Below are 22719 nucleotides of genomic sequence, written 5' to 3'. Positions count from 1 at the left end.
TGGAATGCTATGAGAAATCTTGAACAACTGTTTTTGTTGGGAATGTCTGCTCCTAAACTTGAACCAAGTGCTAACAAAAATATACTTTCAAGCACCCCTGAGAAGAAAGGGACACCCTGATTTTTCTTCTGAAATGTAACTACACATTCTTTAAAAATAAACATACATTTGCAGCCTTAATAGGCACATTCTTTAACAAGCTATTTCACGTGGTGTTTTCTTCTGCTGTGAGTCATGCTGAAGGATTCCCTCCTCCGTCCCTGACCAGTCGTCATTAATCTTCCATTGTTGGTGTTACAATGGACATACACCCTCTCAGAATATGCATTAATTTATTGTTTAGAAGTCACAAATTACTAAATTCAGCGCCATTTTAAAGTGTAATCTGCTATCGTGGCATTTGCTAAACATTCACCATTTTTATAAATTAAATTTTTTAAAGTGAATACTAACCCCAAACAGGTTTTTTGAAGCGGAGTTTTGTGTTACAGACATTACAGGGACTTTTGTCTGATATGCTATTAATTATATTATTCTCCTCCCCGTCCCCATTCTCCCACGGGACCCAAGCGCCACCATTGAACGTTGGGTTGCTCCGAGGATCTTTAGGTGGGTATTTAACAGGGACTGCAGTCTTGTTGTACTGAACAAGTCTCAAAAGTAACCTCTTGACGACTTCAGGGTACTGTTGAGAAAGATCAACTCTTTCATATGGATCGGCGGTTATGTTAAAGAGCCACACTGATTTTCCTTTCGGCCATAGTATTCTTTCCAGGTTCCACCACTTCCCAGCAAAATTTGGGAAGGTTTGGGGTGGGATCCAGTCACTGAAACCCGGATTGCCTGTCAATAATTTCCAATCTTTAACTCGGATTGCTGCTTGAATTGCTGTGTCCCAAATTCCAAATCCATCACGAGGTGATCTGGTTTTAACACGAGTGTAAAGGGGATCGATGTTATGGAGGATGTCAGTCCGTGGAGAAGGTTTACCTTCGCTTATTGTCTCCCAAACATCATATCCATCGAGATCCAAATTCTCCTCCAGTTCTCCTTCTGCCAGGGTTACCAGGGTAGGGTACCAGTCTGTGATGTGCATCAGTCCCCGACTGACACTCCCTTTGTTTTTAATTAGTGGACTGTGCACAAAGCCAACGCCACGAATTCCTCCTTCCCAGTAGGTTCCCTTGCGTCCACGGAGCGGCCAGTTGCTTCCCCCTGCCAAGGGTTGCCCTCCATTGTCTGAGGAGTAAATAATCACGCTGTTGTCATAGTAGCCATATGTTTTCAATGCCTTTGTAAGGTTATTTACCGCTTCATCCAAACACGTCACCATAGCAGCATATCTCCGCCGACCTATATTGTCAATGGACATGTAGCGGCCTAGGTACTGGTGTGGTACTTGCAGGGGTGTGTGAACAGCTTGGAAAGCGATGTACAGAAACAGTGGTTCCCTCTGGTCGTGAGATTCCAAAATGTCCACTGCTTTTTGCGTATACAGGAAAGTAGAGTAAGAATGAGCCCTGTATTCCCAAGCCACATTTTCATCCTTATGCAAGTCGTAACCACAGGTTTTTGGTCCGTCGCAGATTTCATGGGTGTAATAATCACCACTGCCTGTAAGTGACCCAAAAAATGTATCAAATCCTTTACGTGTCGGCAGACACTCTTTTTTATAAAATCCGAGATGCCATTTTCCAATCATGTGCGTTGAATAGCCAGCTTCCTGAAGTTTTTGAGGTAGTGTTACATTAGTTAGGGGAATACAGTTAGGTTGGCCAGCCCGTATGATAGAGTGCTGAAGTCCTGTGTGTATCTGATACCTAGGAAAGAAATCAAAAACCACGGTCAATCAGCGGCACAAGATGGTAGCTCCATTTTATCTGTTGTGAAAAATGAATGACCAGGCCTTGCATTCCACACTGCAGGGTGCAGTCACTGAAACTGCTGCCTCACTCAGAACGACTGGCCCTACATGATCTTCCGGTTGTTGAACACTTTAACTCCCCTTCCCATTCCCACACTGACCTTTTCGTCCCGAGCCTCTTCCATTGTCACATTGAGGCCAAACACAAATTGCAGGAACTGCACCTCATATTTCGCTTGGGCAGTTTTACACCCCAGAGGTATGAATATTGATTTCTCTAACTTCAAGTAACCCTTGCATCCCCTCTCTCTCTGTCCCTCCCCCGCCCTAGTCATTGTATTAGTTTCACTCTCGTCCGGGGACGTTTCATGGTCTATATAACTTGTTCACACCTGGCCCACACCCAACAATGGATCGTTTCCTTCATTAGCGTTACTGTTTTGCATATCTTTCATTCATTTGTTCGATATCTCTCTATATCATCGTCTATATCTCGTTTCCCTTTCCGGTGACTCTCAGTCTGAAGAAGGGTCTCAACCAGAAACGTCACATATTCCTTTTCTCCATAGATGCTGCATGACCCGCTGAGTTACTCCAGCTTTTTATGTCTATCTTCGGCCCCTGGAACCTGTCTGACTAGGACAAGTAATTGTTGCCATCCTAAGTTAATCAGACTGAAGAAACTGAACTGCCATTGTAAAAGTGGTACAATAATTGAAATAAAGGAGGAAAAGATAGTTTAGAATAAGGCAGAAAGAGAGAGAGATAAAAGAACCAAAAAATAATTTTAAAAATCTTTTGACAATAATCAAGTGCTGGAAGAATGAGATTGTACATTTGAATAAGTTAATTTTCAGTGCCAGAGAAGTTGTTGAACAGTAATTAAGACCTCCCCACTTCTGCTAAATTGGTGCTTGGAATAGAATGGAGCAGCCAGAACTTACTGTGACTCTGTACAAATTGCCTGCATAAACATAAGAACCGAGTTAACAAAGTGGATGAGAGCGATGATTATATGGTGCATTAGATGAGCATGGGTGTACCTCTGATAAACAGAAGAATCGGATAAAATAATCACAGGGCCAAATCATATTTAGGTAAAATATTGGCATGCCAAAGTAATTAAATTAGACTACAAGAGATCAGTAGAATGAAACAAAATAAATATAAAGTAAGAACTGTGGTTAGATCGAGTTGGACAGTTTTGTAGACAGTCAGAAATGTTTACTCTGAAGATATACATCATTGTGGCAATTCAATACTACAGATTCAGAATGTGCTCTCAAAGGATTGAAGGGAGCCAGACATTCTTTGCCTGAAGCAGGTGATTCTCTGTTGCTGTAGCAACCCAAAGTTACATTTTACACATTAATAACATGCAAGGCCACAGTATACATTGAAGCCTTTATAAAGCACTCTCAGCACAGTATAGAGGCATACAGTTCCATAAGTCTTAGCAAATTGCATTACTTTTCTATATTATTTTGCAAAAAATATAAAGGAAAGAAAAAAAGGATTGATTACCTAATGGATTTTCAGAAAATTCACAAGTTACTGCAATTTGGGATTTCATTAATTTTATCAGTAAATCTTAAAAATAAATTTATGGCATCGTGCATTCCATTGATTTTGATGTGGGGAATATTGATCTGTGGCACTCGCTAAATTTAGGCAGAATAGATTTCATTGAATAACAATGCAAAGCTGTTCCAAGGGGTGACATGAGGGATTTTCTTCATTTTGCTGCCAATGTTTCTTGCCTTTTCACCTCAGGGATTACTGTAATATACTGTCAGCTGTAAAATATTTTGTAATAGCATTAAGGTAAAATATAGCAATGCTGTCAAAAGATCCTAAAATTAGAACGTTAAGTCACAGCATTTCAAAGGTGTCATTACTCTTGCGGTAGAATCCCACCTCAAGCTCAGCGAGTTAAAACATTTACCTACTGTTGGGAGGTTCCTTTCACTCCTGCTGATTTCTTGGGATCTGGAGCAGTTAATGTTCATACTCAATGGAAGCAAAACTCAGGAGGGTGTTTAATTTGTGGCCAAGACTATAAGACTGCCTTTTACATTATAATCTGTTTAAAATTATGTCCACAAATTATGTCTGATCCCACTGAAAGGTTTGGCTGAATTTTTGTGAAGCATTTATCATTCATGGAACTGAGAAATTTATGTGGAGTAACAGATTATGGCAGATTATAAATTTCAGTTTATTCCAGTTCCGAAGGCTCAATGAGTCAATTCACTAAGAGTGATTTTCAATGTTTCCACCTAGACAGTGATTTTACAGAACAAGAATTGTCTGTGCTTATTATTAAGATGGTGTGGCACTCTATCATGCTACAGAAGACTGCAACAATGAACATTATCCCCAAACTGTAATTGTATGAGGAAGTAAATCAATCAGCACAATAAATGAACAAGAATTCCTGAAGGGACACAGTAATGGAGCAATTTTTGTGGATTATGAAGACTCATACAAGACAAATGGGAAAATTAAAGCAGAAATTGCAATTTAAAAATAATGAGGATTGCTGTGTACCTTTTACAAGTAATCAAATAAAATTGAACTGTCGCCCCAGATTGAAATAAAATGGGGGGGAAACCCGACCCACATTGTTCCAATATTCCCGCTGTCTACAAAAACTGGCCGACTTTCCAACACCTGCTTTCTCAAGAAATTCTAACTAAGAAAATGTGATGTATAAATATTAGCTTTTAGATGAGTAACACATATGGACAAAAAAGCTTTGGAAAGAGTCAGATTAAAGCCTCTGGTAAAATAGCAGACAAAGCAAATGGATAGAAGTGTACTTAGAATTTGTATGACACCTTCCAGAATTGGGTGAACAGAGGGTTAAAATAGGTATACTTTTCTATCCTTTCACAGCTGGCTTCCTCAGCCCAAATCCTCCTTTGGCTGAGGATTTTCCCCTCAGGTTCAGGATCTCATTTGGAGTATTGCGTGCGGTTCTGGTCACCCTAATACAAGAAGGATGTGGAGACCTCGGAGAATGCAGTGGAGGTTTACCAGAATGATGCCTGGATTAAAGGGCAATAGTCACAAGGAGAGATTGGACAGACCTGGATTGTTTTCTCTGAACGCCATAGGTTGAGGGGGGACCTGCTAACAGTATATAAAGTTATCAGAGGCATACATAGTGGAGACAGTCAGAACCATGTGGAAATTACAAATACTTAAAGGCATAGCTTTAACGTGTTAGGGCTAAAGATTAAACAAAATGTGCAGGTCACGTTTTGTTTTTACACAGATGATGGTGATTACCTAGAACACACTGCCAGGGTTGGTGGTAGAGGCAGATATGATAGTGGTGTTTAAGAGGATTTTGGATAGGCATGGATATGCAGGGAATGGAGGGATATGGATTACGTGCGGGCAGGCAAGAGTTGGTCTTGTCATCATAATCGTCTTTTATATTCTGGGCCGAAGGGCCTATTCCTGTGGTGTACAGTTCTATATTCCATGTTCATTATTGGCAAAAGAAGGCTTTGTAGTAAATGTCAGCATCGTTATGTAATCCATGCTTAGAGTTTAATTACGGGCATGTAACCCTTTGAGTGCTGAATAATTATGGGAACTGATGGTAGATGGAGGCAAGGTCGAAATGTTAGTTTATAGATACAGCATGGAAAAAGGCCCTCTGGCCCTCCGAGCCCAGGCAGTCCATTGATCACCCATTCACACTAGTTCCATGGTATCCCACTTTCACATCTACTTCCATCAAACTAGGAGCAATTTACAGACACCAATTAACCTACAAACCTGCATGTGTTTAGGTATGGGAGGAAACTGGAGCACCTGGAGGAAATCTACACAGTCACAGGGAGAACGTGCAAACTCCATACAGACAGCACCTGAGATCATGATCAAACCCTGGTCTCTGGCCCTTTGAGGAAGGAGCCCTACCAACTGGGCCACTGTATACAATCCCTTTCTTGATTGGGCATTGAAAATCATCAGGGGTTTTACTGTCCCCTTCAGCCTTATCACCCCTCCCCCTGGATATTTATTGGTGCTGGAAACCATTGTCTGCAGAGCAACATGAAACCCTACTCCTTCCTGTCAACCTCTGTATTATTGCATCATGTTTGGGTAGATGCCAATGTTCTGAATCAAAGCCCAAGCATAAAATAGCTCGACAGTAACCAATTCGTTAGCAATTCCTGTGCTCCATATACACATGCAAAGTTAAAACTGAGTATTGGTGGAAGCGGAATAAAATCAAATTTGAAAAGATCAGCAAAAGCACAGATTATTATCATTTACACTGTTAATTTAAAAGAATATATGATTCCACCACATAGTCTAATATACTGATGAAGGACCTCAGACCTGAAACATCTATATACTAAAACTCTCATTTGTTTGTTTATTTGTTCCTGAACTGCAACCAAAACGGTACACGATAGCACGACCTTACTCACCGTGGTCCCTTGGGTGCTAATGGAAGAAGTTTCATTGAAATCGGTTATATTTTAAAAGTTATTCACATTTTAAAGTTTAAATCTATCTCCTAAGGAGGGAGAGAGGGGGTGGAGGGAGGGGGGAGGAGGGAGGATAAGGAGGGTTGAGGGGGATGGAGTGGGGGAAGGGAAGGATGTGAGGGGGAGGGGAGAGGGAGGGAAGGGGCAGGATGGGGAGGGAGGGGGGGAGGGAGGGGAGGAGGGGGGAGGAGAGGGTGCTGCACCAATCCAGGTTTGGGCCCAACGGGTCCATTTGGTCTAGTAAACTCTTATTCACCGTCATCGCTTTAATGGTAAAAATGATAGTTTTATTGAAATTGGTGTTATATTTTTAAAGTTATTCCCATTTTAAAGTTTTTAAAAACAAGCGCATGCGCAGTTGGGGCCGGTCCACACATAAGATGGCCACCAGACCAGCACCTACACTTACGTGAGATGGCCGCCGGGTGACTGCGCAGTTGGGGGAGGGTCATCATTTTCGTTCAGCTCTCGCTTCCCGCCAGATGCCCGTTTGGTTCCGCGGCCCAAGTGGGGGGAGCGTCACCGCCGCCGCTCCAAACCCTGGGCGTCTCCATCATGACCGCTGCTCTTCCCTGGAGCCCCCACCCCGCCATCACCACTCCAAACCATGGGCGTCTCCATCACTGCTAGGCCCCAGAGCCCCGCTGATCCATCGCGCCGCTCTAAACCCCAAACCCTGGGCGTCTCCATCATGCCCGCCGCTCTGCTCTCCAGGTCCGCTGAGCCATCACACCGCCGCCGCTGCTCCCGCTGCCCTCTAAACCCCAGGCACCTCCATCATGGCCGCCGCTGCTCCCGCTGCCGCTCTAAACCCCGGACGTCCCCAACAAGGCCGCTGTGGCTCCCGCTGCTGCTCTAAACCCCGGGCATCTCCATCATGGCCGCCGCTGCTCCTGCTGCCGCTCTAAACCTGAGGTGTCTCCATCATTGCCACCGCTGCTCCTGCTGCCGCTCTAAACCCGGGGCGTCTCCATCATGGCCGCCGCTGCTCCCGCTGCCACTCTAAACCCAGGGCGTTTCCATCGCTGCCGTCGCCACTGAGCCCCTGCCCAGCCATCACCACGGCAGCCGCTGCCGCACTAAACCCCGGTCGTCTCCATCGCTGCCATTGCCAACGAGCCTTCGGTTCCCGCTCAGCATCACCGCTGCTGCTGCCGCTCTCAGCCACGGGCGTCTCCTTCACCGCTCAGCCCCAGATCCACCGCCGAGCAGGTGAAGGTCAGAATAATTAGACGAAGCAAACCCGCTGGGCCCAAAGCCCTCCTGCATTCGTGCAGTGCCCGACCCCCCTCCCCAGCCTCGTCGCTCACCCGGCCGGGCCTCGCCTCACCGCTTGCCGGACCTCGCCTCGCCGGGCCTCCTCTCACCTCGCCGCTCGCCGGGACTCGCCTCGCCGGGACTTGCCTCGCTGCTCGCCGGGCCCGGGCCTCGCCTCTCACCGCTCACCGGGACTTGCCTCGCCACTCGCCGGGACCCTGCCTCGCCGAGCCTCGCCTAGCCGCTCCCCGGGCCTCGCCTAGCCGCTCCCCGGGCCTCGCCTCACCTCGCCGCTCCCCACCTCACCGCTCCCCGGTCCTCGCCTCACCTCACCGCTCCCCGGTCCTCGCCCTGCCGCCCGCTGGGCCGTTGTAATTTGCTGTTGAAGACCACTGGAGCAAGTATGTCTTCAATGAAATTAGGTATGTGCAGTTTTAAATGAAACTCTTTCTTCATAACTTAGTCATACATTTTATGATCATTCTTCTTCCATTCAATATCAAGAGAATTGGGATGTGTACGGAAAAATCAAAATGGATAAAACAAAACAAAACAATTTTTTCTTTGTTGTAAAATGTATTTCTGTTCAATAACCTTTCTATAAATACCAGAATATACTCATGATAGGACTGACATTGTCATTCATTTTCCCCACTCCATGTTTTCCCATTGCTGTATTCTATCCTCATGCACAGCACTGCTCTGGAGGAGGTAGAAACATTCACATACCTAGGCAGTGTTGTGGACACCACTGGAGGGGCAGATGCAGTCATGAAAAGCAGAATCAATAAGGCTAGGGTGGTGTTTAACATGCTCAGGAAGATCTGGAGTTGAAAATACATCTCAATCAACACCAAAATACGCATCTTTAATTCAAATGTGAAACAGGTAATGCTGTATGGATCAGAGACATGGAAAACAAAACGCACAACAAACAGGCTGCAAACATTCATTAACACCTGCCTCAGAAGAATACTAAACATCTGGAGGAGAGACAAAGTAAGCAATGTGGACCTGTGGAAAAGAACAAGCCAGGATCCCATTGACTTACAAATTCGAAAGAGAAAATGGAGTTGGATCGAACACACCCTCAGAAAACCTGCCACAAACATCACCCGGCAAGCCCTGAAATGGAACCCCCAAGGAAAAAGGAAAAGAGGTCACCCCAGGAACAGCTGGAGAAGAGGTGTCCAGGCAGAAATGTCTGGGAGTGGGCTCAACTGGGGAGATCTCAAAAGAACCGCCAACAACCAAGTGAGGTGGAGGACATTTGTCAATGGCCTATGCTTTCTAGAAGAGCCAAGGGCTTAAGAAGAAGAAGAAGAAGAAGAAGAAGAAGAAGAAGAAGAAGAAGGTCTGACATTGTACATGTAGTTCAAGAACTACAGACTGTTGGAAATAAGTGTCGTTTTTCACACATGAATGTAGCGCAACGCGTATGCGCATTTGGCGTGCATACTTTTTTTTGCTGAAAAGTTACATTACATGCCATATTATGAATTTGATGTAAAATTCTGAATTTTGGGCATCAAAATTATGAATTTGTAAAACCAAATGTTGGGAGGTCTGTTCATGAACCATACTACGACCTCACCACTCCTTGTTGGAAGAATGGAAAATGCAGAAAGAGATTCCCAAAGCCGTTTATCGAAAGCACAAGGTGTGGAGATGAGTCACATCCTCTGTCCAGGAGACGATCTCCGGATATGGGAGGATTTCAGGGACATCAAGAAGGACGCCGGGATCAACCTATTACTTCTGAATGGGTGGTGCCCTGTAATGCTCAACTCTTGAAGTTGTTCACATGTCACATCAACGTTGAGATATGCTCCTCTGTAAAGTCGGTCAAATACGTGTTCAAGTACACCTTGATAGGGAGTGATCAAGCAGTTTTTGGAGTTAACAGGGATTGACAAAATTACACAGTACTTTACTGGCAGATACATTGGTCCGTCGGAAGCAGTGGGATTAAAATTCTTGGATTTCCAACTCATGAGAGACGCCCCGCTGTCATTCGACTCCAGGTACATCTACCACAAGAACAACAAGTCGTCATCAGAGTCGATGCTGGTCGGCTGGTGAGAAATGAGGATATCATGAGAACAACTTTAACTGAATTCATGGAATTGTGTTCTCGAGATCAATTTGCAAGAATACTGTACCACGCTGATGTACCCCGATTTTACAAATGGAACAATAAGAAATGGCAAAGAAGGAAGTCTGGGAAGATAGTGGAAGATCTTCCAGGTATTTTTGAAGCCAACGTTCTGGGACGAGAGTATACCATTTCTCCAAGATGTGACCTCTACTACTTGAGACTGCTTCTCCATCATGTAAAAGGGCTAGTATCCTTCGATTCATGCTGAGCGGACAAGGCTTCCCAAAGCAATGAGAGATTTGTTTGTTTTGCTGACGATTGCCGAGATCAACTCTTCTCGACAATTATGGGATCATTTCAAGAATTCAATGTCTGAAGATTACCTTCAAAGAGAACGGAGAACAATCGATGATCCAAATATCATGATTGATGAGAGGCATCATGATCAAGACATTCAAGACAAGCTTGTGAATGACAACAAGACACTGGGATACTTTCATGTGCCACTACCAAGACATGGAAGGATGAACCTTGATGGTGACAATCCAGAATTGCTGAGTGAACTGCAGTACAATAGACCTGAACAATAGTGATTTGTTGAAGAGAAGGAGCCTCTGCTGAATGCTGAGCAAAGAGCAGTGTATGACCATGTGTGCAGCTGCTTGGAAAGGAACGTTCCTTCAATGTTTTTCATTGATCACCAGCAGGAATGGGCCAAACAATTCTCACCGATTTGATCCTCTCCAAAGTTCGAGGTCAAGTTGATGTTGCTTTTGCTGTAGTATCCTCTGGTATAGCAGCTACATTGATGCCTGGTGGAAGAACTGCACATTCTCGATTCAAGATACCCATCGAAGTGACCGATAATACAATGTGCAACATTGAGAAGAACTCCAACATGGTTCATTTGATCAGAAGTGTGAGACTAATTGTTTGGGATGAGTGCCCGATGATTAGGAGGGAGAGCTTTGACAGTACTCTTCGAGATCTATGCCAAAAAACAATGGGCCTTTTGGCGACATTCTTACCTTTTGTTTTGGCGATTTTCGCCAACTCCTTCCTGTTGTGAAAAGGAGAAATGATGCTGATGTTGAAAATTCCTGCATCAAAAAATCCTATTAATGTTCAAATAGTTATATTTTGTTATTCTCATTTTAAACTTTAATAAATCCCTTTTCCACTTGCTGTGCCCATCAGCCGCAGTAATACCTCCATGTTCCACGTCACAATGGAAACCCGACGGAGCCCCTAAGAATGGAGGGGGGGGAGATAAGGGGGGATGGAGTGGGTGAGAGGGGAAGGGGAAGCGTGGGTGGGGAAGAAGAGGGGTTGAGGGGATGGAGTGAGGGAGGGGAGGCTGCTACACCAATGCAGAAAAAAACCACCATTTTAAAGAAAAATCGCGATTTTCATTGAGATTTAGTATAATTTTTTTATTTTTTAAAGCCATTTTTTTTTTTTTTTTAAGTGCGATTTTTACCCCACATCACAATGGCAACCCAATGAGTTGTGGGCCCAACGGGTCCAGTTGGTCTAGTTATTTAACTAAACTGTTACTTTGCAACATGCATTATGGTGGCAGCCTTGGGTTATCATGCTTTTCTGAAACTGTAGCACTAGTGTTAGACATTCAATGTGATCATGGCTGATCATTCTCAATCAGTACCCCGTTCCTGCCTTCTCCCCATACCCCCTGACTCCGCTATCCTTAAGAGCTCTATCTAGCTCTCTCATGAATGCATTCAGAGAATTGGCCTCCACTGCCTTCTGAGGCAGAGAATTCCACAGATTCACAACTCTCCGACTGAAAACGTTTTTCCTCATCTCCGTTCTAAATGGCCTACCCCTTATTCTTAAACGGTGGCCCCTTGTTCTGGACTCCCCCAACATTGGGAACATGTTTCCTGCCTCTAACGTGTCCAACCCCTTAATAATCTTATTCGTTTCGATGATCCCCTCTCATCCTTCTAAATTCCAGTGTATACAAGCCTAGTCGCTCCAGTCTTTCAACATATAAAAGTCCCGCCGTTCCGGGAATTAACCTAGTAAACCTATGCTGCACACCCTCAATAGCAAGATGTGCTATCTTTATGTGAATTCTTCAGAAATAGCATTCCCAGTGAATTTGCACAAGATTATTCTCTATTTTTCTACTAGAAGCAGAGATAAGGCAGATACAAGCTGTTGCCATAACTGTGTTGTTTCTCCTGGTCATTATTAAGATAACAATGCCCATTTAAAGGATCTGGTTGTTGGCCATATTTATAATCGGTTATAATCAAAATGCAAACTATTTGGAATAGTTTCCATTCTAAACTAGAACATTTGGTAGGTTCAGAAGAATGTAGTTAAATGCATTATGAAAAGAATCAACTCAACTTTTTATTTTAGTCCATTTGATTCTTCCTGACATTTCTGCATATTTGAAAGCTAAAGCCGTTCTGTATTTTCTGGTTTAACTAAGGTTGGTGTAATTTATGTGGAATTTTACTGGCACCAGTCCAAAATGTGTTCCCCATTATGGGCCTCACAAGAAATGGGGTTGGTAGCAAAACTTTATTTAAAACAAAATTGAAATCATGATAGTCTGCAACATACGATAAGCAACTGAATATTATAAAGGAAACAGATATAAAGCTTTGCTTTGAATTTTATTTGGTGCTATCTGCATTTCAGAAAATAGCCGGATATAATAAGAGCTCATTAGTCATAGAGTCATACAGCTCTTTGGCCTAACTTGCCCATGCCTGCCAAAATACCCCATCTACAGTATACCATCCACACTGCCTACATATTGCCCATTAAGCCTAAACCTTTCCTATCCATGTACCTGCCCAAATGTCTTCAACTACCTCCATGGCATCTCATTCCCTCTGTGTGAAAAAGTGGTCCCAGGTTGCTGTTACATTTCTCCCCTCTTACCTTAAACCTTGTCCTTGGGTTCTTGATTCACCTACTCTGGGTAAAAGACTGTGCATTCATCCTATTTATTCCCTGTATGATCTTGTACACCTCTATGGGACCACCACTCATCCTCCTGCGCTCCAAGGAATATAATCCCAGCCTGCCCAATCTCGCCCTATAGGCTCACCCCTCAAGTCCTGGCAACATCCTCATAAATCTTCCCTGCACTCTATCCAGCTTAATTATATCTAGTCCTCATAAACATGTGAATAGTTATGCAAGATAAAAGGATAGTTTATTTTTAAAACAACTGTAACACTAGATAATGTAGCAGGGTTTTCTCAACCACATCTCAATTGTTCACATTGAAGATGTGCTCATTGACAATGTCCTTTATAGGTGAAAACAGCATATTTTATTGTTTGCAGAAAAGTCCCGATCCGAGTTGTCACCTGTTCTTTTTTCTCCAGAGGTGCTGCCTGAGCCGCTGAATTACTCCAGCACTTTGTGTCCATCTTTAGTACAAAAACAAGTATCTGCAGTTCTTTGTTTCTATATTTCAAACATCATTAGAAACGGGGATGGTGCCGGAAGATTGGCGCATTGCGCATGTTGTGCCTTTGTTTAAAAAAGGTTCTAAAAGTAAACCTAGCAATTATAGACCTGTTAGTTTGACGTCTGTGGTGGGAAAATTAATGGAAAAGATACTTAGGGACAATATATATAATCACATGGATAAACAAGGCCTGATTAGAAACAGTCAACATGGATTTGTGCCTGGAAGGTCATGTTTGACTAATCTTCTTGAATTTTTTGAAGAGGTTACCAGGGAAATTGATAAGGGCAAGGCTGTGGATGTTGTCTATATGGACTTCAGTAAGGCATTTGACAAGGTTCCACATGGAAGGTTGATTAAGAAGGTTAAATCGTTGGGTATTAATAGTGAGGTTGCAAGATGGATTCAACAATGGCTGAATGGGAGATACCAGAGGGTAATGGTTGACAACTGTATGTCAGGTTGGAGGCCAGTGTTTAGTGGAGTACCCCAAGGATCTGTGTTGGGTCCACTGTTGTTTGTCATTTACATTAATGATCTGGATGATGGTGTGGCCAATTGGATTAGTAAGTATGCAGATGATACTAAGATAGGTGGTGTAGTTAATAATGAAGTAGATTTTCAAAGTCTACAGAGAGACTTGGGCCTTTTGGAAGGGTGGGCTGAAAGATGGCAGATGGAGTTTAATGCTGATAAGTGTGAGGTGCTGCATTTTGGTAGGACAAATCAAAATAGGACGTACAGGGTAAATGGTAGGGAATTGAGGAATGCAGTGGAACAGAGGGATCCGGGAATAACTGCATTGTTCCCTGAAGGTGGAATCTCATGTGGATAGGGTGGTGAAGAAGGCGTTTGGTATGCTTGCCTTTATAAATCAGAGCATCGAATATAGAAGTTGGGATGTAATGTTGAAATTGTACAGGGCATTGGTGAGGCCGAATCTGGAGTATGGTGTGCAGTTCTGGTCGCCAAATTATAGGAAGGATGTCGACAAAATGGAGAGGGTACAGAGGAGATTTACTAGAATGTTGCCTGGGTTTCAGCACTTAAGCTACAGAGAGAGGTTGAGCAGGTTGGGTCTTTATTCTTTGGAGCGTAGAAGGTTGAGGGGGACTTGATAGAGGTTTTTAAAATTTTAAGAGGGACGGACAGAGTTGACGTGGGTAGGCTTTTCCCTTTGAGAGTGGGGAAGATTCCAACAAGGGGACATAACTTCAGAATTAAGGGACAAAAGTTTAGGGGTAACATGAGGGGTAACTTCTTTACTCAGAGGGTGGTGGCTGTGTGGAATGAGCTTCCGGTGGAAGTGGTGGAGGCAGGCTCGATTTTATTATTTAAGACAAAATTGGATAGGTATATGGATAGGAGGGTTATGGTCTGAGAGCAGGTAGATGAGACTAGGTCAGAGAAAGTGGTCGGCGTGGACTGGTAGGGCCGAACGGGCCTGTTTCCGTGCTGTAATTGTTATATGGTTATATGGTTATATGGTTATACTTTAGCGTTTGCCACACATTGCTAAGGTTAGTAAAACTAAATCCAAAATTACAATAATCTATCAGTTAACGAACATTTATGTTCTCTTATTTTTCCTATAATCTCCGTAGCTATATGGGCACAGAGCATAGACTAAAAGTATTTACTTAAAACTGAAATATAAAGACATCGGAAGTCCTATCAGCAAGTTCACACAATCTTTGAAACAGAAAAGGGTGTACTGAGCCAACAAGTTAACACAGTTTGACTCAACAGGTTATTTAGCATGAAGATAGACACTAAAATCTGGAGTAACTCAGCAGGTCAGTCAGCATCTCTGGAGCAAAAGGAGTAGGTGACGTTTTGGGTCAAGACATTTCTTCAGAATTTCTTTAGCCTTTCTGGTGAGGGAAAGAAAGATAACATTTAGCTTGAAGTGACTGATATGCTGGGTATTTCTCACATTTTCCATTTTTGTTCCAGACTAGACCAATTGGACCCGTTGGGCCCAAACCTCTCCTGCAATGCAGTACCCTCTCCTCTCCTCCCCCTACCCCCTCTCGTCCCCCCTCCCCCCTCCCCTCACCTCCCTTGTTCCTTTACCTCCTCCCTCGACTCCATCCAAGGACTCAAACAGTCTTTCCAGGTGAGGCAGAGGTTTACCTGCACCTCCTCCAACCTCATCTATTGTATCCACTGTTCCAGATGTCAAATTCTCTACATCGGCGAGACCAAACGCAGGCTCAGTGATCGTTTCATTCAAAACCTTTGCTCAGTCCACCTTAACCAACCTGATCTCCCGGTGGCTCAGCACTTCAACTCCCCCTCCTACTCCCAGTCTGACCTTTCTGTCATGGGCTTCCTCCATTGTCAGAGTGAGGCCTACCACAAATTGGAGGAACAGCACCTCATATTTCACTTGGGCAGCTTATGGTATGAAGCGGTATGAACATTGATTTCCCTAACTTCAGATAGTTCTTCTGTCCTTCTCTTTCCCCTCCCCCTTTCCAGTTCTCCAACTGTTTTCCTGTCTCCAACCACATCCTATCTTTGTTCCCGCCCCCTCCCCTGGCATCAGTCTGAAAAAGGGTTTCGACCCAAAACATCATCCATTCCTTCTCTCCTGAGATGCTGCCTGACCCGCTGAGTTACTCAAGCATTTTGTGATACCTTCGATTTGTACCAGCATCTGCAGTTATTTTCCTAAATAAATTGTGGGAATGAGAATGGGATAATTGGGATTGCTCCAATGGGAGCTGGCACAGATCTGATGGATCCACTGGTCACCTTCTTATAGTTATGTGGATGATTTTCTGATAAAGTGACTGCATTGGATAATGCTAAATTCCTGGCTGTGGCATGGAACTCAGCTTTCCATTAGACAGAAATAAAATGGAGCAACTTTATGGAAAAACAAGCTCTTCATTCTACATGTGTTAATGCTGAAGTGTCTTGTTTCAAGTATGTTCCTGGTTTGCACACTGATAATCAGCATCTTCAAAACAAAAATTGCTCACCTGCCAAATGTTACTATCAGTTTCAGAACATAAGAATGGCTACTAAAAGCAAATGATACCATGGTAGCTGCATCTTATGGAAATATTAAACATAAAACACCACTTTCTACATTGGTTATTTTCCTAAAATATACACAGTGGAATTATTTTTCAGAATGGGAAACTAGTCAAATTTTAGTATACATTTATCCTCTCCTTCACTCATATTTATCCTCATATTTTGCTTGGGCAACTTACAACCCAGCAGAATGAATATTGATTTCTCTAACTTTGTAACCCTTGATCTCCCTCTCTCTTCATCCCTCCCTCACCCTAATTCTACGACGAGTTTCGCTGACCCCTTGATTAATTTTACTGATTATATGTCTTGTTATCACCTTTCCCTCAGCTAACAATGAAGAATTCTACATTTCCTTCTGTCATTTTCACACAATACCTTTCCATATCTCTAGTCACCCTCTTCCCTGACAGTCTGAAAAAGGGTCTTGACCCAAAACATCAACCATTCCTTCTTTCCAGAGATGCTGCCTGTCCTACTGAGTTACTCCAGCACTTTGTGTCTGTCTTCGATGTGAACCAGCATCTGCAGTTCCTTCCTACACATATCTTGTCTTTCTGATACATTTATGCACGTGGTAAAAGATCAGAAAATCTGCTTTTGTCATCCATATATTTTGTGCACTCTCTGACTGAATAAGCCTGCTGATAATTTAGAGTCAGACAGCGTGGAAACAGGCCCTTTGGCCCAACTTGTCCATACCGGCCACATGTTCCAGCTACACTAGTCTCACCTGCCTGCATTTGACCCACATCCCTCCAAACCTGTCTAATCCATGTACCTGTCTGACAGTTTCATAAATATTGAGATAGTCCCTGCCTCAACCATCTCCTCTGGCAGCTCGTTACATACACCCACCATCCTTTGTATGAAAATGTACCGGGTGCATGTTTGTACGTTCTTTTCATGTCCTATGTAGGTTTCCTCTGAGATCTTCGGTTTCCTCCCATACTCCAAAGATGTACAGGTTTGTTGGTTAATTGGCCTTGGTATAAATGTGAAAATTGTCCCAAGTGTCTAAAGGGTTGTGTTAATGTGCGACTCGGTGGGCCAAAGGGCCTGTTCTCGCGCTACATCTCTGAACTAAACTAAACTAAATAAAGGAAGACGGGACCAAGGTTAGGCTTTTTATGCCTGTTCAGCTATACAGTGGCTCAGCCATCTCAGATCCACTTGCCTACTTTTGCTCCATATGCATTGAAATGCTCACCTCAAAAAAAATATTAATCAAAGTCTTGAGTTTTAATTGAGGCATGAGAAACTGCAATAACTGAAATCTTGGGCAAAACACAAAGTGCTGGAGGAACTCAGTGGGTCATGTGTACCTCCTCCACTTTGTTGCATTCAGTGCTTCTGATGTGACCTCCTTTACATCGACGATACCAAGCATACACCAGGTGATTATTTTGCCGAACACTTCACTCTGTCCGCCACGTCTCACTAGAGTTCCCAGTTGCCTACTGTTTGAACTCCCCATTCCATATCTATCTTTCTGTCCTTGGCCTCCTCCATTGCCAGAATGAGGCCATATGCAAACTGGAAGAACAGCACCTCATATTCCACGGGTAGTTTACAACATTGAATTCTCCAATTTCAAGTAAAACCTACGTTCCCTTCCCCCCCATCTCTCCCACCATCTCCCACCACCCCAGTTATTCTGCTCCTGCCGCCTCGTACACTCCTCTCCCATCTCCGAGTTCCATAGAGTTAGAGTCATAGAGTCATACAGTGTGGAAACAGGCTCTTCGGCCCAACTTACCCACACCAGCCAACATGTTCCAGCTACACTAGTCCAACCTGCCCGTGTTTGGTCCATATACTTCCATAGAAACGTAGAAAAATAGGCACAGGAGTAGGCCATTCGGCCCTTCGAGCCAGCATCACCATTCAATATGATCATGGTTGAGCATCTAAAATCAGTACCCCGTTCCTGCTTTCCCCCCCGTATCCCTCTATTCCTTTAGGCCGAAGAGCTAGATCTAACTCTCTCTTGAAAACATCCAGTGAATTAGCCTCCCCTGCCTTCTGCGGCAGAGAATTCCACAGATTCACAACTCTCTGGGTGAAGGGGTTTTTCCTCATCACAGTCCTAAATGGCCTACTCCTTATTCTTAAATTGTGACCCCTGGTTCTGGACTCCCGCAACATCGGGAACATTTTTTCCTGCATCTAACCTATCCACCCTGCAGCCTCATAGCATCCTCATCGCAGCTCACTCAATTCCCTCATCCAGAACCAGGGATCACAGATTAAGAATAAGGGGTCGGCAATTTAGGACTGAGATGAGGAAAAACCTCTTCACCTAGAGAGTTGCGAATCTGTGGAATTCTCTGCCACAGAAGGCAGTGGAGGCCAATTCACTAGAGGTTTTCAAGAGAGAGTTAGATTTAGGTCTTAGGGCTAAAGGAATTAAGGGATATGGGGAAAAAGCAGGAACGGTAAACTGATTTTAGATGATCAGCCATGATCATATAGAATGGCAGTACTGGCTCGAAGGGCCGAATGGCCTACTGCACCTATTTTTCTATGTTTCACACTGCCACCCAACTTTGTGTCATCCGCAAACTTGGAGATGTCACATTTAATTCCCTCGTCTAAATCACTAATAGATATTGTAAATAACTGGGGTCCCAGCACCGAGCCTAGCGGCACCCCAATAGTCCCTGCCTGCCATTCTGAAAAGGACATGTTAATTCCTACTCTTTGCTTCCTGTCTGCCAACCAGTTCTCTATCCATGTCAATACCCTCCCCCCAATACCGTGTGCTCTAATTTTGCACATTAATCTCTTGTGTGGGACTTTGTCAAAGGCTTTTTGAACATCCAGATACACCACATCCACTGGCTCTCCCTTATCCATTCTACTTGTTACATTCTCAAAAGATTCCTGAAAATTAGTCAAGCATGTTTTCCCCTTCATAAATCCATGTTGACTTTGACCGATCCTGTCACTGCTTTCCAAATGCACTGCTATAACATTTTTAACAATTGACTCAAGCATTTTCCCCACTACAGATGTGAGGCTAACTGCTCTATAATTCCCCATTTTCTCTCTCCGTCCTTTCTTAAAAAGTGGAGTTACATTGGCTCCAAACCTGTCCTATCCATGTGCCTGTCTGACTGTTTTTTAAATGTTGGGATAGTCCCTGTCTCAACTACCACCTCTGGTAGGTTGTTCCATACATCCACCCACTCTTTGTGTGAAAACGTTACCCCCCAGATTCATATTAAATCTTTTTTTCCTTCACCTTAAACCTATGTCTCTGGTCCTCGATTTCCCTACTCTGGGCAAGAGACTCTCTGCGTCTATCCGATCTATTCCTCTCATTATTTTCTACACCTCTTAAGATCAGCCCTCTTCCTCCTGCACTCCAAGGAATAGAGTCCCAGCATACTCAACCTCTCCCTATAGCTCAGACCCTCTAGTCCTGGCAAAATCCTCGTAAATCTTCTCTGTACCCTTTCCAGCTTGACAACATCTTTCCGATAAACGATATACCCAGAACTGAACACAATACCCTAAATACGGTCTCACCAACGTCTTATACAACTGCAACATGACCTCCCAACTTCTATACTCAATACTCTGACTGATGAAGGCCAATGTGCCAGAAGCCTTTTGACCACCTTATCTACCTTCAAGGAACCATGCACCTGCACTCCTAGATGCCTCTGCTCGACAACACTCCCCAGAGCCCTACCATTCACCATGTAGATTATGCCTATGTTAGACTTCCCAAAATGCAACACCTGTATTTCCTTTTATCCCCTTTCCCCTCCTCACCACCCCTTCCATCCATATCCCTCCCTCCGACTTTACACTTCACTCTTCCTCTTCTCTCCTTATGTGACACCCTCCTTTTTCTTCTTACCCGACTCTCACTTCACACTTAGCCTGAGTCCCTATCTCCACCCATCTGCCAATTACCCTTCCTCATCAGTATCCACCTATTACTTACTAGGTCTTGTCCCACCCCCATCTCTCTTTTCTAGCTTTCTCCTCTCTACTCAATCAGCCTGTGAAAGGGTCCCGACCCCAAACATCATCTGTCCCTGACCAACTAAGTTCCTCCCACGCTTTGCATTTTGAATTTTAATTGGACTGCCATTAAAAAAATTCTTGCAAGAGTTTCAGGTTTCTACCAGGATTTGGATGCAAAAGTATTTATTCGCTTCAATTTAAAATGGCATAGTTCCAAATTTATGATTAGATCCCTTTGTTCTGTATTTCTACAGTAAGTCCCTCTAATCTATCCCACTGCCATCCTTTAATTTTAAAGGTTTAAATTAGATCAAACATTAACTACCCAAACTCAAAAGAAAATAGAAGCCAAGTTTATGCAATATGCATTTCTACTTTCAAATCCTGGTATAATTCAACAAAGTGGCCGTTCTTAGGCTAATATATCCTTCCTGGGGTCAGATGTCTAAAATTGAACACAATAGGCCAGATAAGGTCTGACAAGACCATATACATTACTTTTTTTACTGTTGTGTTCAAGCTTCATTAAGATAAAGGCCAACATGCCATGTGCTTTTAATGAATTGTATCTCTGACACTGAAATCTCTTTGTTCCACCACAGGTCTGAAGAAGGAAAGATTTTTTTGCTCATTAGTGTGAAAGTATTAGCTGTCAGTTGCAATGAAGCCAGTGATTTTGGCTGCAAGTAGGGTTGGCGATAGGGACATCCACGCCTCCTTAATGTTACCACCTAAAAACAAATTCCTCTCTCATAGTTTCATAGCAATAAGAAAACAAGACAATAAGAAAACTATCTGGTTTCTCTTCCTTAGACACAAAATACATACTCTATTTCCCTGCCGTTTAGCCACCTAGTCTCCCTTCATAACTTTCAGCGACACAATTTAGAGAATCTCCCAAATTAATCCCGTCCACAAATTTGGATTAGCGACTCTCTATTCCCTTCACTGGTATTGTAGATGCAACGAAATCATAATTATGCTTCAGTAATAATTTTATATGTGTTCTTTCACATAAGGCTTGAAGAATCCCCTTGCCCAGTACTTTAGGGAATGACATAAAGTTCAAACCAAGTAAACAATAATTACATTTCTGCCACACCTCATACATAATGCAATCCTCTTCCCAATCACGTTTCCAGCCGCGACTCCTGAACCATTAGCATAGAGTCACTACACGCCAGCATGTTAATAGGGTTCCGGCCCCCGCTTTATAACCTCACCTGCTGAGTTTTTATTTGCATTGCCTGCAGAGTATCATCATGCTAACACCATTAAAGCAACATCCAGCTGCAGATTGCTACTGCTTAACATTGCTTGCAGGAACACGGGCCAAATTAGCGGACAAATTGCGGGTCCCGAGCCTGGATTGGATTTGCCAAATCATTCCGGGTCCTTGTAATACAGCGAGGTTTATCTAGTGTGCAGTGGGCGAGAGAAACGGCTTCAATACTTAACCGGCCTGTGATGAGTTGGCTCCTAGATGGGGAGCAGATGGGTTGGATGTAGTAGTTCTCCAGTTTAACCCCTTGAGCAGCCAGTCTGTCCAGGGTCGGGGTGTGGATCTCGGAGCCGTGGTAACCCACATCGTGGAAGCCCTGGTCGTCAGCTAGGATGAAGATGATGTGAGGTTTGGACGGGTTGGAGTTGCCTGTCAGTGGGTGCCCAGGGCCGGGGTGCTGGTGCCCAGGGCCGGGGTGCTGGAGCCGCGGTTCCAGCCAGTCCCAGGACAAGTAACCAAACGTCAGTAAACTCGCCACTGAAAACCCAGCCAGAGCGCCGAACATGACTGGTCGGCAACTCTCCCACCGCCCAGCTGCCCAGAGTGGTGACTCCACCTCACACACCCGTCCAGAGGGGTCTGGGGGGCGGTGGCGGCGGCGGCGGCAGGGCTGTGGGCATCATGCTGGACTCTCGGTTGACAGAGACGCTGCCCGTGGGGCGGGTGTCGGGCGAGCAGCTACTGAGGTTGCAGCCGCTGTTCATTTCCTTTCTCTCTCTCTCTCTCTCCTCTCTCCGCCCAGTGCACGGTGACCGCCCCACCGGCGAGCAGAGTGGAGCAGAGTGGAGCAGAGCGGACTGGCCCCGGCAGCGACAGCGGACCCGGCAGCAGACGGGAGGGGCGAACCTCCAGCCCACCCACCAACCCTGCTTCAACACTGCAGCCATGAGGAGGAATGTGCACTGCCCCGCATTCATCGAATCAAAACCCACACAGACCTGATTAATGAATAGTACGGTTAAGATTTGCACTTGTTGGGGGAACAAAAATGTGGGAAAATAAGGCAAGGTTGTGGGAGAGGGGGGGCTGGAGGGTTGGAGCAGCAGTCTGTTAGAACTGGAAGTCCGCTACAAGTCGCTCTGCGCATCGTCAGGGTCATGGGAGCAAAACCTACATCTCTTAAGGTGCAACGAACGCACAGATTGTGGCTGCGAAGTAACTCCTTTTTATTTCGTGACAGTCCCAGGCATTTGGGTGAAGCGATTGTAAGGGGGT

At 44.2% G+C, this 22719-nt stretch overlaps 1 protein-coding gene across 1 annotated transcript; it reads right to left on the bottom strand.

Annotated features, from left to right (window-relative positions):
* LOC144595264 (arylsulfatase J-like) lies at positions 1-22304 on the bottom strand. The gene is made up of 2 exons (XM_078402552.1): positions 21681-22304; positions 1-1820 (listed from the first exon to the last, which is right to left on the bottom strand). Exons 1-2 carry the CDS (start codon positions 22007-22009, stop codon positions 449-451), a joined length of 1701 nt encoding a protein of 566 aa, XP_078258678.1. The 5' UTR covers positions 22010-22304; the 3' UTR covers positions 1-448.
* Between the last annotated feature and the right edge of the window lie 415 nt (positions 22305-22719).

This window comes from Rhinoraja longicauda, chromosome 1 (genome assembly GCF_053455715.1).
Source record: "Rhinoraja longicauda isolate Sanriku21f chromosome 1, sRhiLon1.1, whole genome shotgun sequence".
NCBI classification, from domain to species: domain Eukaryota; kingdom Metazoa; phylum Chordata; class Chondrichthyes; order Rajiformes; family Arhynchobatidae; genus Rhinoraja; species Rhinoraja longicauda.
The sequence above is the reverse complement of the archived record's forward strand: the minus strand, read 5'-3'. Positions and strand labels throughout refer to the sequence as shown.

Coding starts and splice junctions, on each gene's coding strand:
- LOC144595264 (XM_078402552.1), bottom strand. CDS start 22,009: ATGTTCGGCGCTCTGGCTGGGTTTTCAGTGGCGAGTTTACTGACGTTT. Junction 1,821..21,680: donor AGCCAACTCATCACAGGCCG/GTTAAGTATTGA, acceptor TTTCTTTCCTAG/GTATCAGATACACACAGGAC.